General features: G+C 33.5%; 1 protein-coding gene across 3 annotated transcripts in view; it reads right to left on the bottom strand.

The window, feature by feature from the left end:
• Positions 1 to 14,617, bottom strand: part of EPS15 (epidermal growth factor receptor pathway substrate 15) — a 122,962-nt gene that overhangs the window by 57,376 nt on the left and 50,969 nt on the right. For all 3 annotated transcript variants that reach the window (XM_031465112.2, XM_064493592.1, XM_064493594.1), the window contains exons 10-12: positions 14,327 to 14,472; positions 12,580 to 12,736; positions 8,255 to 8,340 (exon numbers count right to left, since the gene is read on the bottom strand). In XM_031465112.2, coding sequence (XP_031320972.1) covers positions 8,255 to 8,340; positions 12,580 to 12,736; positions 14,327 to 14,472 — 389 coding nt within the window. The remainder of the gene's footprint in view (positions 1 to 8,254; positions 8,341 to 12,579; positions 12,737 to 14,326; positions 14,473 to 14,617) is intronic.

Here is a 14,617-nt window from a genome sequence, read left to right as displayed (position 1 = left end):
TTATGTTATGTATATTTTACCACAATAAAAAAATAATAAAAAAGCACAGAGGTGAGAAAATTCTAGATAGTAGACTAATTTGTCTAAGATGGAGGGTTTATGTGTGGTAAATAAAGCTGGAACGGTAGGTCAGCGTAAGATCATAAAAGAACTTCAGTACTAGGTAAAGACTTACAGACTTTTAATACACAGGCAGTGGGAGTCCCTAAAGATTTCTGAGCTATGCTTTTTTGAATTCTGAATGGCATTATTTTAACAACATAGCTCTTCTTTCTCTGCTGGCTTCTGTTCTGTGGGGAAAGGGAGGAAGCTGAGGCTCTTACTACTCAGAAAGCTGATGACAACTACTAGAAAGGCAATAGAACACTCTGGCTCTGCTTATCTTGGGAACTGTCAAAAGCCTCAAGCTAGATTAGAGTAACAACTACAGACAGTTGAGAAGTCTTGGCTTGTAATTCAAACCAGTCTGAAAGTCAGATGGTCTTTTACTCTAAGAATTCATAATTAGTTGATAAAAACTTAAAGTTTTGAGAGTGAAGACATTATTTTGTACCTTAAGCTTTTAATTCTGCTAACAAATTCCCTAAAATATACAATCTCTATATGACTATGTATTATTTCATTCTTTCAACAAGCAGTTATTGAATATCTACTATATGCCAAATAAGATTAAATTTAGGCCCCTATTTAGAGTTTGCTAGGAAAACAAACACAGCCAATAATTATAAAACTGTAAGATAATTGCTGTAAAAGTTTAAGTGTATTTGGTCCTATGGGAATAACTAAACTTCTTAGTTCCTAAGAGGCTGGCTGTTTTAGTGAATTTTATTTTTGAAAAATAAGTCAGCCTAACTGGAATTAGGAAAAACACAAACTCTGGGGTGTGGCTCATATGACCACTACCCTGTCAGTGGTAGGATCCAAAATTAGATGGTTCATTTTTTTAAAGCAGAAATAAAAGTTTATTTTGCAAACTCCAAATAATTAATTTATTCTACTTATCTAGCAAGACAAAATAAGATGAAAAAAACTAAAAAAAAAAAAAAAAGAAGAAGAAAAAAAACTAAGACTAGGACTTAGTTTTCCTAATTAAAAAAAAGGGATAATAAAATTGATGGGGAGAACTAATTTATGTTACATCTAGAAATACTCTGGCACAACGCCTAACAAGCAGTAAGTGCTTAATAAATGTGAGCTGTTATTATTATTATTCTCATTATTCTATTTACTAGTATAAATGTACAACATTTACTGGCTTTTTGGAAAGCTGTAATCAAGCATCCAGAATTATGGCAGTTAGTACTTAAATGTGTTGCTGGAGACTGACTCCTAAATCCTTTAGCAGCTGAAATTTCTTGGTAGACATTTTTGTTTCCCAAAGACAGACTAAAACACATCTTAAAAATGATTGCTCTCTTAATAGAGGTAAGTGCTCCTTAGTAAGCTACCAGTGCCACAAAATAATGCAAGGAAATAAAATATAATTTTTATATAATACAATTGATTCAGAACAGAGCAGTTCAATAGAAATATAAAGCAAGCCACACGTGTAATTTTAAATGATCTAATGGCTATATATTAAAAAGAAACAAGTGAAATTTACTTTATTATATTTGATTTAATCCAAGATACCCAAAATATTTATATTCTTCTTTTGAAATCCAGTATATTTTATACAAATAGTGCATCTTAATTTGGATCAGCCATATTTCAAGAGCTCAATAGCCACATGTAGCTAGTGGTTGCTGCATTAGCACAGACTCAGACTTGAGCAAGGAAGGTTTCAAATAAGGGAAGTCTCCCTAAGCAAAGGTTTTAAATGATAAGCTATACACTTTATGTGAAAATGAATTAAGGTGCTTCCTTATTACCAAAACAAATGCATGCCACAACCTAGAGTTTCGTTTATTCACTCAGCAATGCCACTGCTGAAGTAGTCACAATTGAGACCTTCTTGTATCAGTACCACAGGGCCAGAAACAGATCAGGTTGGATTTTATAAGCAAAAGAATTTCAGATTAGATACTGTAAGCAATGCCCTCTGCAGAGCTAATGGTTTCTCACAGTATTTGAACTGAACTAAACGAAAAACATAGTAAAAAAAATTCAAACCATATGCTACCATAGCCTTAAGTATTTTTTTTAAAATCAGTTCTTAAATATGACTGAGGTAGAGATCTATACATTTAGGAACACAGATTCTGGCTTCCGGGCTACACAGTTCCAGTCTCCAGCTCCAGAAGAGAGTACTTGGTCTGCTACTCCAACCAATGTCTGCTGAACACCTTTCAATGAATGCTGTGCTCTAAGTGCTGAGCTAGGTTTGGAGGAGGATGATGATTACTAACATGCATTGAGAATTTACCATGTCCCAGGAACTAGGCATTTTACATGATATTATTCATATTTCCATTTTACAGATGAAGAAACTGCAGCACAGATAGTTAAGTAACTTGTCTAAGTCAGGTCAAGAGTCAAACCAGGCAATTTGGCCAGAAGGTCCATGCTCTGAAATACTACTACACTATGTTGCCTAATTGGAAATAAGAGAGTCTGTGCTATCACACAGAGCTCAGAGACTACTGGGGAAAGAAATATAATTAAGTATTGTAAGCATTCTGAGAAAAGGAAACTGAGTGCTCTCTCTCTGAGCTAAGGTGGCTATCAAGGAAAGCTTCTTAGAAAAGGAGATTTGTCCATTCCTCATCTGAAAAATTGAGATAAAACTACTTATCCTTCAGCCATGTTGCAAGAATTGAATAAGAGAATTTGTATAAAGCAGGCATAGCACAATGCCTAATAACTATTATTGTAATCATCTATCCTATTTACTAGTCCAAGATCAGGATAACAAACTGGCCTGACAGGATGTAGGTTTTACTTCTGAATGTTCTTGCTAAAAGGACAGAGATAAGAAGTAGAAGCTGGTAGGAGACAAATAAATATTAACTCCTGCCTCAGCATAATCCATCACCACCACACTAAGTGATGGAGCCAATTTCTTGGTATATTTTGCCTTCTCATTGCCAAGAATTTCTCTATTTGAGAAAGTTTACTTTTAGAGTAAGGGTTCTTAAAAATGGGTCCATGGATAGTTTTTCAGGGTCTGGGAATTCCCGAAATAAATGCAAAATGGTGTACTTGGATACACACGTTCTTTTTTTCTGGAGGCAGAGTCTAATAGCCTTCATCAGATTCTCAAAGGAAATTCTTGACACAAGAACAGTCTGGCAAAATACGAAAAATCAGTCCAATAGCTTTAATGTTTCTGTAAGGATTAAAAATCCTTTTGTCTATAAAATCTTCTATAGTCTTCAAAATAAGCTATTATTTAGAAGATCCTTTGTTTTGTTTCATCATTCAGTGATGGTTTCTAGTCTGGAAATATTCTAAAATGTCTAACATACTTTGATTCATTCACTCAACCAACTAACCTATAATAAAATTCTGTGGTGTCAGGCACTGTGTGCATTAATTTCTAGTCATATCCAAATGAATAAGACATAGTTCCTGCCCTGGAGTTCAAATTAAAAAAAAAAAAGACCACACTAAAATGTGGTGAGTACTGTTACAAAGGAATAAAATCTCTGTAAATAGAAAGGAAAGAGCAACTAGCAATCATAGTTTCAGGGAAGCTCTGACAAAGGAGATGACTTTTAAGCTGGGCCTTAAAGCATGAAGAAAAGTTTATAAGGTAAAAGTGTGCTCAGGAAAAGGGGACTAGTAGGATCTGAGGCACAGAATAATCAAAAATTGATGGCATGCTGAGGTGAGAGGTAATAAGCCCACCCACCACATAGCTGGAGAAGAAGAAAGAAGCTGAAATGGCAGATTAGAGGACTATGCTAACACAGAGAGTGCAGAGCAAACACACAGCGTCTGTTCCAGTGCTTTACAGCATCACAGCAGAGACAGTCTGCTTCACCGTGAGAGGTGGCTAAAACAAAAGAATGGTCAGAGTGTTAAGGGAACATCATGAAGAAAGAGACAGAAGGGACTGTGTGCCATACTCAGAAAAGAGAACTGCATCCAGTTGGTAATGGGGAGTCACTAAGCGGTCTGAGTTGTATTTTATGTATCAGTTGGAGGAAGGTTAACTCAAGGAATGAAAGACTCAAAGCAAACAGTCAATTAGGAGCTTATCGCCATGATCCAGATATGAGATAAAGGCTAAAACTAAGACAGAAAAAGCAGAAAGGACAGGGCAGATTACAACAATACTGAACAAGTTATTTTCTCCATATATCTATTACATAATCAATCTATCTATCTATCTATCTATCTATCATCTATTATATAAGATAAGCAGTAGGGATATAACAGTCAACAAGCAAACAGTCCTTATAATCAAGAAGTACACAGTGTAGTGAGATAACCAAATAAAACAGACAATTATAATAACATATGATAAATGCTGTAACAAGCATAAATATAAAAACTATGTAAGACAGGCTCTTAAATAAGGTTTGATAGGTATGCAGGTTGGGAGGTAAAAGTAGTCAAGAGATGGCTTCCCCTTCCAGAGGTAATGATGTCTGAGGTGAGATCTGAAGGATAAGGAGGAGCTGATCAAGCAAAGGAGAGAAGGTAGGAGTGATTTCAAAAGACATTTCAAAATAGAAGAAGAAAAATCTCAGGATTCTAGTTTGAGTGACTAGATAAATGGTGATGTCACTGAGAGAGAGAAACAAGACAGGACAGTGGTCAAGGGAAGATTAAGAAGTCATGTCCTACTGGACATTTAGATGAAAACACTAGTTAGACAATGAAAAATACAGGTCTGCAGCTCAGATATTTGATAAGATTATTATATCACAACCATCGCTTTTCCTTAAGTTGAAAATATCACACTAATTTAATCTGATTGACATAATTAAATCACTATATAGCAAATGTTGAAGGAACCATATAAAAAATTTAAAGAAACAAATGGCAAAAAAGTCATCCTGCCTCAAGCTCTCAATGTTTTATATTTTCAACTAGAAACAATTTAGTGAACTAGAGGTAAAAACAACACCTCATTTTCTGACTGATAACAAAGAATGTTCTTTACCCAACTAACTCTTGAGGTTATATATTGCTTTTTATATCTCCATTGATTTTCAATGCTCAAAACAAATTATTATTCTAAGAAACACATTCCTTTCTTCATTATTCTTTTCTGTATTTTCTAAAGTTTTATGAGTGTGTATCATAACCATCACTGAGGGGGAAAAAACAAATCTTGTAAAACACCATATTCATTACACACTCATTACAATTCCATATTATATATGCTGTTTATTTACAGGTTTGGTCCCTGGACTAAAATTAAATATTTTCATCCAAAAACCATACAAATAAGAAGGGACTAATCTTTTGTCAGATAACAATTTAGTAAAAGCCACAAACAAAATCTGTTTACATTATTTTTTCCTGTTTTGTAGTTATACACATCATATCCTGATATATTAATAAAAGATTTAAAGGCTAAAGAGTACTCCTGTTACAAAGAAAGAGCTGTTTTTCATAATAACAAAAGCCAAGGTTTATAATGTAATATTCTTTTTAAAGACTTGGTGGTAGTGACCTAATACAACCATTTACAAAAGTGAATTTTAACAACCATAATTTCTGCATGAGTAGATGAGTGTTACTATGACATTACTGGAGTTGACAGATGATAGAAGTTTGCCTACATTGTAGATCTCACCTAAAATAAAAGCCTAGGGAAAATATTTTCACAAGTGTCAAATCAAGTATAAATGTATCACACATTTATAAAATGTGACTACAATTTAAAACTTAATAACGTTTTGAAGCTCTATGATTTTCTAAACAAGACAGCCACAAAATGTTAGATAAGTTCTTTTTATGTAGTTAGCTGTAATTCACTATGTAAAACTGCCACTAGTACAACTTAAATTATGGTTACTAGAAGTAGGTGAAAGCTCAGCTGAACAAAATGTAACTAATATAACAAATGTTTGTACCTATAAGAACATCTTATGTGTGATGCTCTACTTCCTATTAAAACTCACTACAAAAACATTTCATGTAAAATAACTACTGTGGAAATCAAGCAAGCCCTAGAATACTGGGGTATGTATCTATTTTCATAGCTTGAGAGGCACAGATGACAAATATTTTCAAATCTAGCTACTATTCCATGCACATTACTCATAAGATAAGCAAAAATGTTAATGGACCATTTATGGACCATAGGAAAATGAAGTCTACACATCATTACAGACTCAGTAATTAAACGTTTACTTCTAATCTGAATCGAAGTAAAAATGCACTAAATCTTAATGAGAAGCTGACTTACATAATAGAAAGAATGTAGAACTAGAAATTATACAACCAGGTTTGGGTGTCAGCCAGCACTTTTGCTGACTTGATGTATGACTTTGGATTTGATTTTTTTTTTCATGAGAAAGTAAGAAACTGGGTTATATAATCTCCAAGGGTTTGTTTTTATTTGTTAGTTTTTTACTTTCTAGGATTCGAATATTAGAAGCTTTATGTAATGGGCAAAGGAGAATTTTTGAGCTGGAAATGACAATTTGGTAGAATTTAGTAGAAGGCAGAAATGTCAAAACTAAAAAATGACATTTAAAAAAGTGCCCAGACTAAGTTTACAGAATGTCAAGTCATATTTTTCAAGGAGGTAGATGATACTAAGAGTGATCACTAAAATTACTATGGATTTGAAGCTATACTGCCTTCTGTGGATATTTACCTCCCCAGAATTCATTCCATCTTCTGACAGAATTTTTATGTGGGGACACCCCCTCCTCCATGTGGTCTTGACAGAAAACTAACCTTCACTCCCCACCCCTCCCAGGACAGAGTTCATGGCAAATAGGCAAACTATACATCCCTGGTCATTGACTGTTTCAAGAGTAGGTAAGGCTCTAAACCAGTACAATCAGAATGCATCTTAGGGCTTTTTGCAGGAAATGCCAGAAGACAGGCACTCTACTAAATTTGAAATAATAAGTACATGAAACTAAGTGTGCTATAACCTGCTTGACAACATAATAGGAAAGTCTATCTGAGAATGGAACAACCCAATGAAAGTGGAAACAAGAAATGGAGAGAGTAAGGGAACTGATTTTATTATTTGAACCCCAGGATGAAGCTATGCCTTAAGCTATTTCTACTTCTGAGAGAGCTTAGTTTCACAAGTGAATAAATTCACTCTCACTTAAGTTAGCCTGGGTTGAGTTCTTTCTTGGAACTGAAAAAAATCATAAATAAGTTTCTCTACAGCAATCTCAGTGTAGTCTCATAGATGAGGAAAGAGCATTCCCAAGGTCTTGCCATATAGCCCAGATAAATCATTTAATCTCCTTACATCACAATATTATTAATTATTTAATCTCCTTATGTCACAATATTATCAGTAAAATGAAGTATCAGCCATTACCTGCTTTAGTGTTGTGAAGGTTAAAAAAAAAAAAGGTTTTGTGTAACTAAAATGATATTTAAGTCCAATGCCCTATAGATGGAAAAATGGTCTCACTTTTTAAAAGGTAATTTTAGAGGGATATTTTTAAAATGAGTATTACTATAGTTTCCAGGGAATAAGGAAATTAGGAAATACCGATAGTATCTGGTGTATTTAGATTCAAACCTAACTGTATTCAAGTCTAGTCTACACACTACATATGTATAAGAAAGAAGATTCAATTCCAGATCAAGCAGTTCTGAGATTTGGTATTAGTTCTACTAATGACAGGTTTGTATGATTTTGGGTAAAATAACCTAAGCATCTTAACTCCGTACAGTAAAATAGAAACAATAATATCTACCTTAAGTCACAAAGTTTTGGTGAAGATCAAATGAAATAACAGTTGTGAAAATTCTTGGCATGGTATCTGCATTTAACATTCCTTCCATAAAATGTTTTAAATAATAATGTTTTCCTAATATGCTATTCAAATATCTAAAGTTGGAGGAAAATTTAGAATGTATTTCATTCATTCTAAGATATACATATTTCATTGTTCAAAATCAAATAGTACCTTATATTTGATGGAATGTCATCGTTTATTTGGCAGTGAGTTTTCTTTTTTTAGTGCTACATAAGAAAGTACTGCATCCTACAATTAAAGGTTTCTATAGATTTAATGAAATAAGGTACACCGATTCCCATTTTAAGTACCATAGCACTTAACCACATTAAGCAGTATCTACCAAGATATACATTAGAAACAGAAAAGAGTATGTATGTGTATTAAATAGTCAGGTGTAATTTTACTTTACATACCTCTGTAGGTCAACTATTTCATTGTTAAGGGTATCTAGTTCCTTAATAGCAGAGAAATCTGCAACAAGACTTGATCCTATGATGTTCTAAAAACAAAAAGTGCACAGTTATAACATTATTTGCTATAAAATTGCATATGACAAAGCATTAAAACTGTTTAAAAGCACTATATGGTTATATACTTTATGGTATTACTAACACTTAATTCATTTAAGAAAATCATATCTAATGCATCTTTATATACACACACTCTCACACACACACACACACACCTAGTTATATACTAAGACATTTTCCCTTAAACTCTCTAATAGCTGTTGTTCCATAATATATATCACCACTTCAGATCCCAATGTCTTCATCACTTGATCTGAGTCTGTCCAGAATGTTGTAGTAAAGCAGATATTGATATAAACTAATTCCTCCAGTGAAGCATAAATTTTGGGGGAAGACGGATGGCGATTTATTTGTATCATCTGGCACAGAGTAAGTATACAAATTTTTGTTGAATCACAGAATTATGATAGTGGTTGATTTTGTTTAATTCAACAAATATTTACATTTAGTAACATTTTTAGCGTCTATTTAAAGTAAAATCAATTGCTCAGCATGTTCCATAGTAAAAATTATATATGAAACTGTCTTCGTATGACATCCTTTATATATAGTTTTTTTTTCACCAATAAGGATGTCAAAACTGGTCTCTGAATGGTATTTGTATTTAGAAAACGTAGCTGGGTTTATTCTGGGCTCTGCTATTTTATTAGCTGCAAGATCTTCATTACAAAATAGAGAAGTCATCTCTGCTCTTCCCACTTTAAACATGAAATGAAATAAACACTGCATGTGAAGTCACTCTACAAACTTTATGGTATTTTATATGTGTAAGCTGTTTTTATAATTTACTTCCTCAACAGAATATGTTCTTCAAAGATGGAGAGCCTCCCAATGAGTTTCTTTCACCCTGGCTCAATCTCCATTTTTGATGTCTTATATAACTGGCTGAAGTCAGGGCAAAAAAATAATTGCTCCTTCAAACACTTGATCTACACCCAATGCCACAACCAGATCGACAAATAACAGAATAATCACCATCAGGAAATGTTAAAACTGAGACCTGAATATGTAAACTAAGATAAACTGAGGACCTTATTAGCAGAACATAAAACTTAATACTAATACTTATGTTGCTATGAACTTAATGTATGTCACCAACTTGCACACCAGAAGAAGAAACCTAAAAGTTCATAGTATCCCATCTGCTTACATTTATATGATTTACAATTTACTAACTTTTAAATCTCTTAGTCAGTTCTCAAAACTAATCTGAAAACTGAGTTGTAGTAGGACAGATATTGTTATTAACCCCATTTTATAGCTAAGGAAACATAATAAATGACTTGCTTAAATATGAATCCAGCTAATAGAAGCTATTGATCAGGAGACTTCCAATTAAACCCAAGTGCTATTTCATACTATGCCCCTTCGCACCTGCACATCAAGATCATTTAGGTAAATGAAACCATTACCCTAAAAGCCAACTTGATAAACAGATACCCAATAAAATTTGGCAAATAATTCTTTCTATATCTCTTTATGTTACACTGTGTTAACAGTCCTCAGGTGTCTTGTTTTGTTTTGACTATCAATACCAAAATTCATCTACTAGGATTCAATGTTATTCTCTTTTCTATTAATCATAGATTTGTATCAAATATACTCCTTACTGTTTTACTATGTTTCACTGATACGCAGATCCTTATCATTCTAAGTTAGATTAGACATTTTAAAATAGATTTCTAAATGTGACAAATATTCACTAGAATTTTAGCTGTACAAACCTGACTTATGAGCTAAGCCTGGCCAGACAATTTGAAAGGTCAACAAATGAAAAATTAGTGCTTAGTCTCACTTCTATCACCAAGAGTAACTTATATCACCTAATTACTGAGAAATTTGCTAACAGAGATGCAAGCAAACCAAGAAACTCATGACTTCCACACCTCTTCTGTAACTCTAATTCAAAAAAAGTGACTCACATTTGACATTCTTTCACTATTAAAAATATCATCAAATGAGAAGAGACAAATAAGTTTAACTTCAAACATGCTATGAACCACAGATGACTCCAGAAGGAAGATGAGTGCACTTAGTTGGTACAGCCTGTGTCACTCCTCAATTGCTGACACAAAAATTAAACTCCAATTCTAAAGTAATAAAATGACATGCAACCAGGAAGCACAGAAGAAGTTCACCTAACAGTATGTAAAGTATAAAAAGGGCATATGAAGAAAAATGTAGCATGTTCCCTTTTTTGCACACAATATTTTCTCTCACCCTGTTTTGTGTATTATGCAAAAATTCCACTTTGGTGATTTTAAGTGGATCAGAGAGCCTTGAGAAGGCAAGTTAAAATGCACAAAAGGACCAAGTGACAGACACGTGACAAATGCTGTTTAGGTATATTCTCTGCACCAACTTTGCTGCATAAAAAAACCTCTAATTTCAAGATGTATCTTGTAAACCAAAAACTGTAATTCTAAAAAAGGCATAAAGTAAAGCTCTAACCTTGAGAGAGTAGAGTTAAGAAACTGACAGTACAAGAAAGGCGAAAAGCAGAGTGCTGCAGAATGGAAAAAAATAGTCCAAACTAGAAAAAACACAGAAAGGAAAGCAACATTCAAAAAAGGATTAGTCAAATCTGCAAAAAATGCAGTTCTAAAAAAATTAGATTATGAAGAGAAAAGAGATTATTTGAAAGACAAAACAAATTTTAATTTTTAAGGTTAAAATTTTTGGTTAGTAGGTAACAGTGATAAAATCCCATTTTAATGAATAATACTGATATCTGACATAGACAAAGGTTTCTATGCTCTAGTGAGTGGACTTCAGACAAATCTAATAAATTAAAAATTCTGTATAGCAGATGTAACTCGAAGCATCTACTAATGTTATAGAGGCTTCAATGAACAAAGATAATTTGTTCAGAAAGTTCTGCTGTATCTGTATTTTGTGTTGTTGGTGGGAGACTCAGTGGCATAAAACAAAGGCAGCAAGGGAAAAAAACAGTCTACATAGTGAAAGAAAAGATGAAACAACACAGCATTCCATAACTGAGATACAGTTATAGCACGGAGTGTAAATACAAATTTGTAATCTTTATCTTTTTGGGTGGCATCACTTTTAGCCTTCTCTATATCTTAGGGAACCCACATCCTGTATCACAAGAAATCTCAAAAATTCACAAAATGCTCCCTCCAAAACACTCATAAAGTAGATAATCAAAAACCTACTTTATTTAAAAACAGATTAAAACCTCTTATAAATAACTTCTGTACCTGATGGCTGTAAATTTCCATTTAGTTGACTTGGAAAAAATTCAATTTTAATTTTTATTAGACTTGTTAAAATGGGATTTTTTTTTAAAACCTAGCTGACAAAATTAATGGCAGACCAAAATATTCTATTGACATTTTAAAGACAACACTCTTCATACCAAAGATGTGACAACTCCTAAATATGTAACTGAAGAATCGCCACAGCAATGGTTACCTTACAGGTCACAAGAGATTTAAAGATACAAAGTATGCATTTTTAAAGGCAAAAAGCCACTAGAGCATGTAAGTCCTTTTAAAGCTCTATTATTAATGCCAAGATATTAGAAATGCACTACATTAGGAAGGGTTTCTAAATGAGGAGAGAAAAATCAGGAAACAACATTACTGAAACATGTAGTTTTGAAAATTCCCACTGCTGGCCAGAAACCAAAGTAGCTAAAATCTGCTTCTAGCTGTTCAGATTGAAATTCAGTAGTATGCTCAGGAATAGAGGGTCATCTATACGGCAAAAACCACACAGATTTTTCCTCAACATGTTTTCTTTTCTTATGTAAGACTGAAAAGTAATCATAATGTCCTAGGTTGTTTTCAAATTTGTACTGTTTTCTCCAAGAGTGAATCATCAAATGAAACACAATCATTTAATTCTTATAGACTCCATTTAAAATTTATACCCTATGCATAAAAATTAATTCACAAATCCAGAAGGGGAAAAATAAGACCATATTTTCCCAATTTTAAGACTGGAAAATACGGTTGCCATATGTGTAATGATGGTAGGATAAATGACCTGCAGCCCAAGGACATCACACAAGGCATTTGAACATATTTATAGGCACAAACTAAACCGTAATCAGTATAGTGCTCTGTCTCTGTTCCTAACCAGATACATTTTCTCCACTATTCCATACAAATTGAGTCTGTCATTTGACATAGCATTTATTCCTTTCTGTTAGTACATTCAAGTTTTCTTTTAAGTTGTCTTACCTTTTGTAAAGTGGCCCTTTCCGATGGTGGAATCATCTCAGGAGTAAGAATGTGAGGAGGATCAATGCCCTTTATTAACTTTTGATTGATTAAGTGAAAAGCCAAAGCAAACTGATCTTTTGAAAGCTTCCCACAGTCCTTTGTGTCACATAATGCCCTGTATAAATAAATAAAATGAACAGTATGTAAATGCCACAACTACCATTCTAAAAATCCAGACAAAAGTAGTAAGACTATGTAGCTTTAAAAAAATGATTGGCTGAATTAAAAAAGAAAGTCACACCAACTTGAGGCTAGCCCAAAAGTTGCTAAAATATTAGAAGAGAGGTATCAGCTAAAATGGTAAGAAAAAGAGACCATTCACCTTGGTGCTGAGCAGGGGCCTCTAATCTGGGTTTGCTCTGTGCTTTCTTACCAATTTCCAGAACCAGTGTAAAAATTGGGGTGGGCCAAAGAATTCCAACATTCTCTACTCTCAGCATTTTCAACATTAAAGATAAATTTCAACAAATTTGATTCGTTAGTGGCATTAGAATGATTCTAAAACAAGGAAAACATTCCATGTCAGCTTGTTTCCTGCAGCTCTTGAAGTAGGAGGATGTAAGGATCACCAAGTCAAAGCAAAAACAACAGCTGCAAATGGAGATCACATGTGAAGAGAAGGCAGCAATCTGGAAACCTTTACAGAATCACTTGAAGAGAAACAGCAAATGTTTTATTCTATTTGCTTTTTCTTTTCTTTTCTTTCTTTCTTTTTTTTTTTTTTTTTAAAGGCTCAGCTTTCTAAGTCCTGATCTGTTTGATTCACTGAAAGCCAATGTGGCCTGACCAAAAGACTATGGGCTATAGTGGCAAAGAAACCTTAAATTTCAGCTTTTCTACTTATTTCTTCTTGTGACATTGGGCACATTTTTTAACCTCTCCAAGCCTTAGTTTCTTCATCTATAAAGTGGAGATAACAGCTATCTTGCAAAGTTACTGTGAGAATTAAAGACAAAGTACATAAAAAGTTTGGGCATAATGCCAAGCCCATGACAGCTGCCATTTATTTAGTACAGTTTCTAACCTACGTGTTTGAGAGTGGCAGCTATCACTAGTTGTACATATTTAACCTTTCACAGTCTTGGGTTCTTGTTCCCTTTAAGGCAAATCCGCTGTCCTTTGTTCTTTTCTAAGTTCCTCTTTGCAACTGTGTGGTTCCACTTCTGCTTGCTTCCCCCGAAAACCTCAAGATAACTTCTGGTATAGTCAGGTGGATTGGCAGCAGGCACACTATAAAGCATTCTCATCATACATTGTTGCCTTTAATATGAAATTCACTGGAGACACTAAAGTTTGTCTTATTTTAAGGAGCAAGTGTGTAATTCCCCTGTAAAGGTATAAAAATACACACATACCCTACAGAATTATACAACTATGCCTTGAAGATTCTGGTTTTTTATATTGTTTAAATTTCAGAATTTTGGATTCTCCCTTAAAAACTGAAGTTTAATTAACTGATATAAACCAATGCAAGATTTTAACATTCTAATAACCATTAACTGACACTGTCAATCTAACAAAACTACAAGTTAACCCATTCTCAAGCTTCTGTCCATTATGCAGAAGAAATCGTCAGACTTAAATTTTTCTCTACAAAGAATTCTGAAATAAAAACTGTCCTACTTACAAATGCCTAAAAATAAGAATGTACAAAACTCGAGTTGATAAAAAACCATTTTTTAAATCAATTTAAATAAAGTCTTACCAAATATGGGCTAGTAAGGCAGACGGTAAACCTGTCTTCAGGAAGATCTCACGGACTTCCAATCCAGATACAAATCCATCCATATCTTTATCAGTTTTCAAGAAGATTTCATCATATTTAGCTTTTTCTGCAGGGGATATAACCCACTACAGGAAAAAAAAATATATATATATATACACATATATATAGTATTTCTGCCAAAATGAAACAAACTGAAGCAACCCATGACAACATCTGTCACCAATTCTGAACAATTCTACCCCACTAACTACAGCAACAGTGTGTCATTTC

The sequence above is a fragment of the Camelus dromedarius genome, chromosome 14 (assembly GCF_036321535.1).
Source record: "Camelus dromedarius isolate mCamDro1 chromosome 14, mCamDro1.pat, whole genome shotgun sequence".
NCBI lineage: Eukaryota > Metazoa > Chordata > Mammalia > Artiodactyla > Camelidae > Camelus > Camelus dromedarius.
This window is presented reverse-complemented; position numbering and strand designations above follow the sequence as displayed.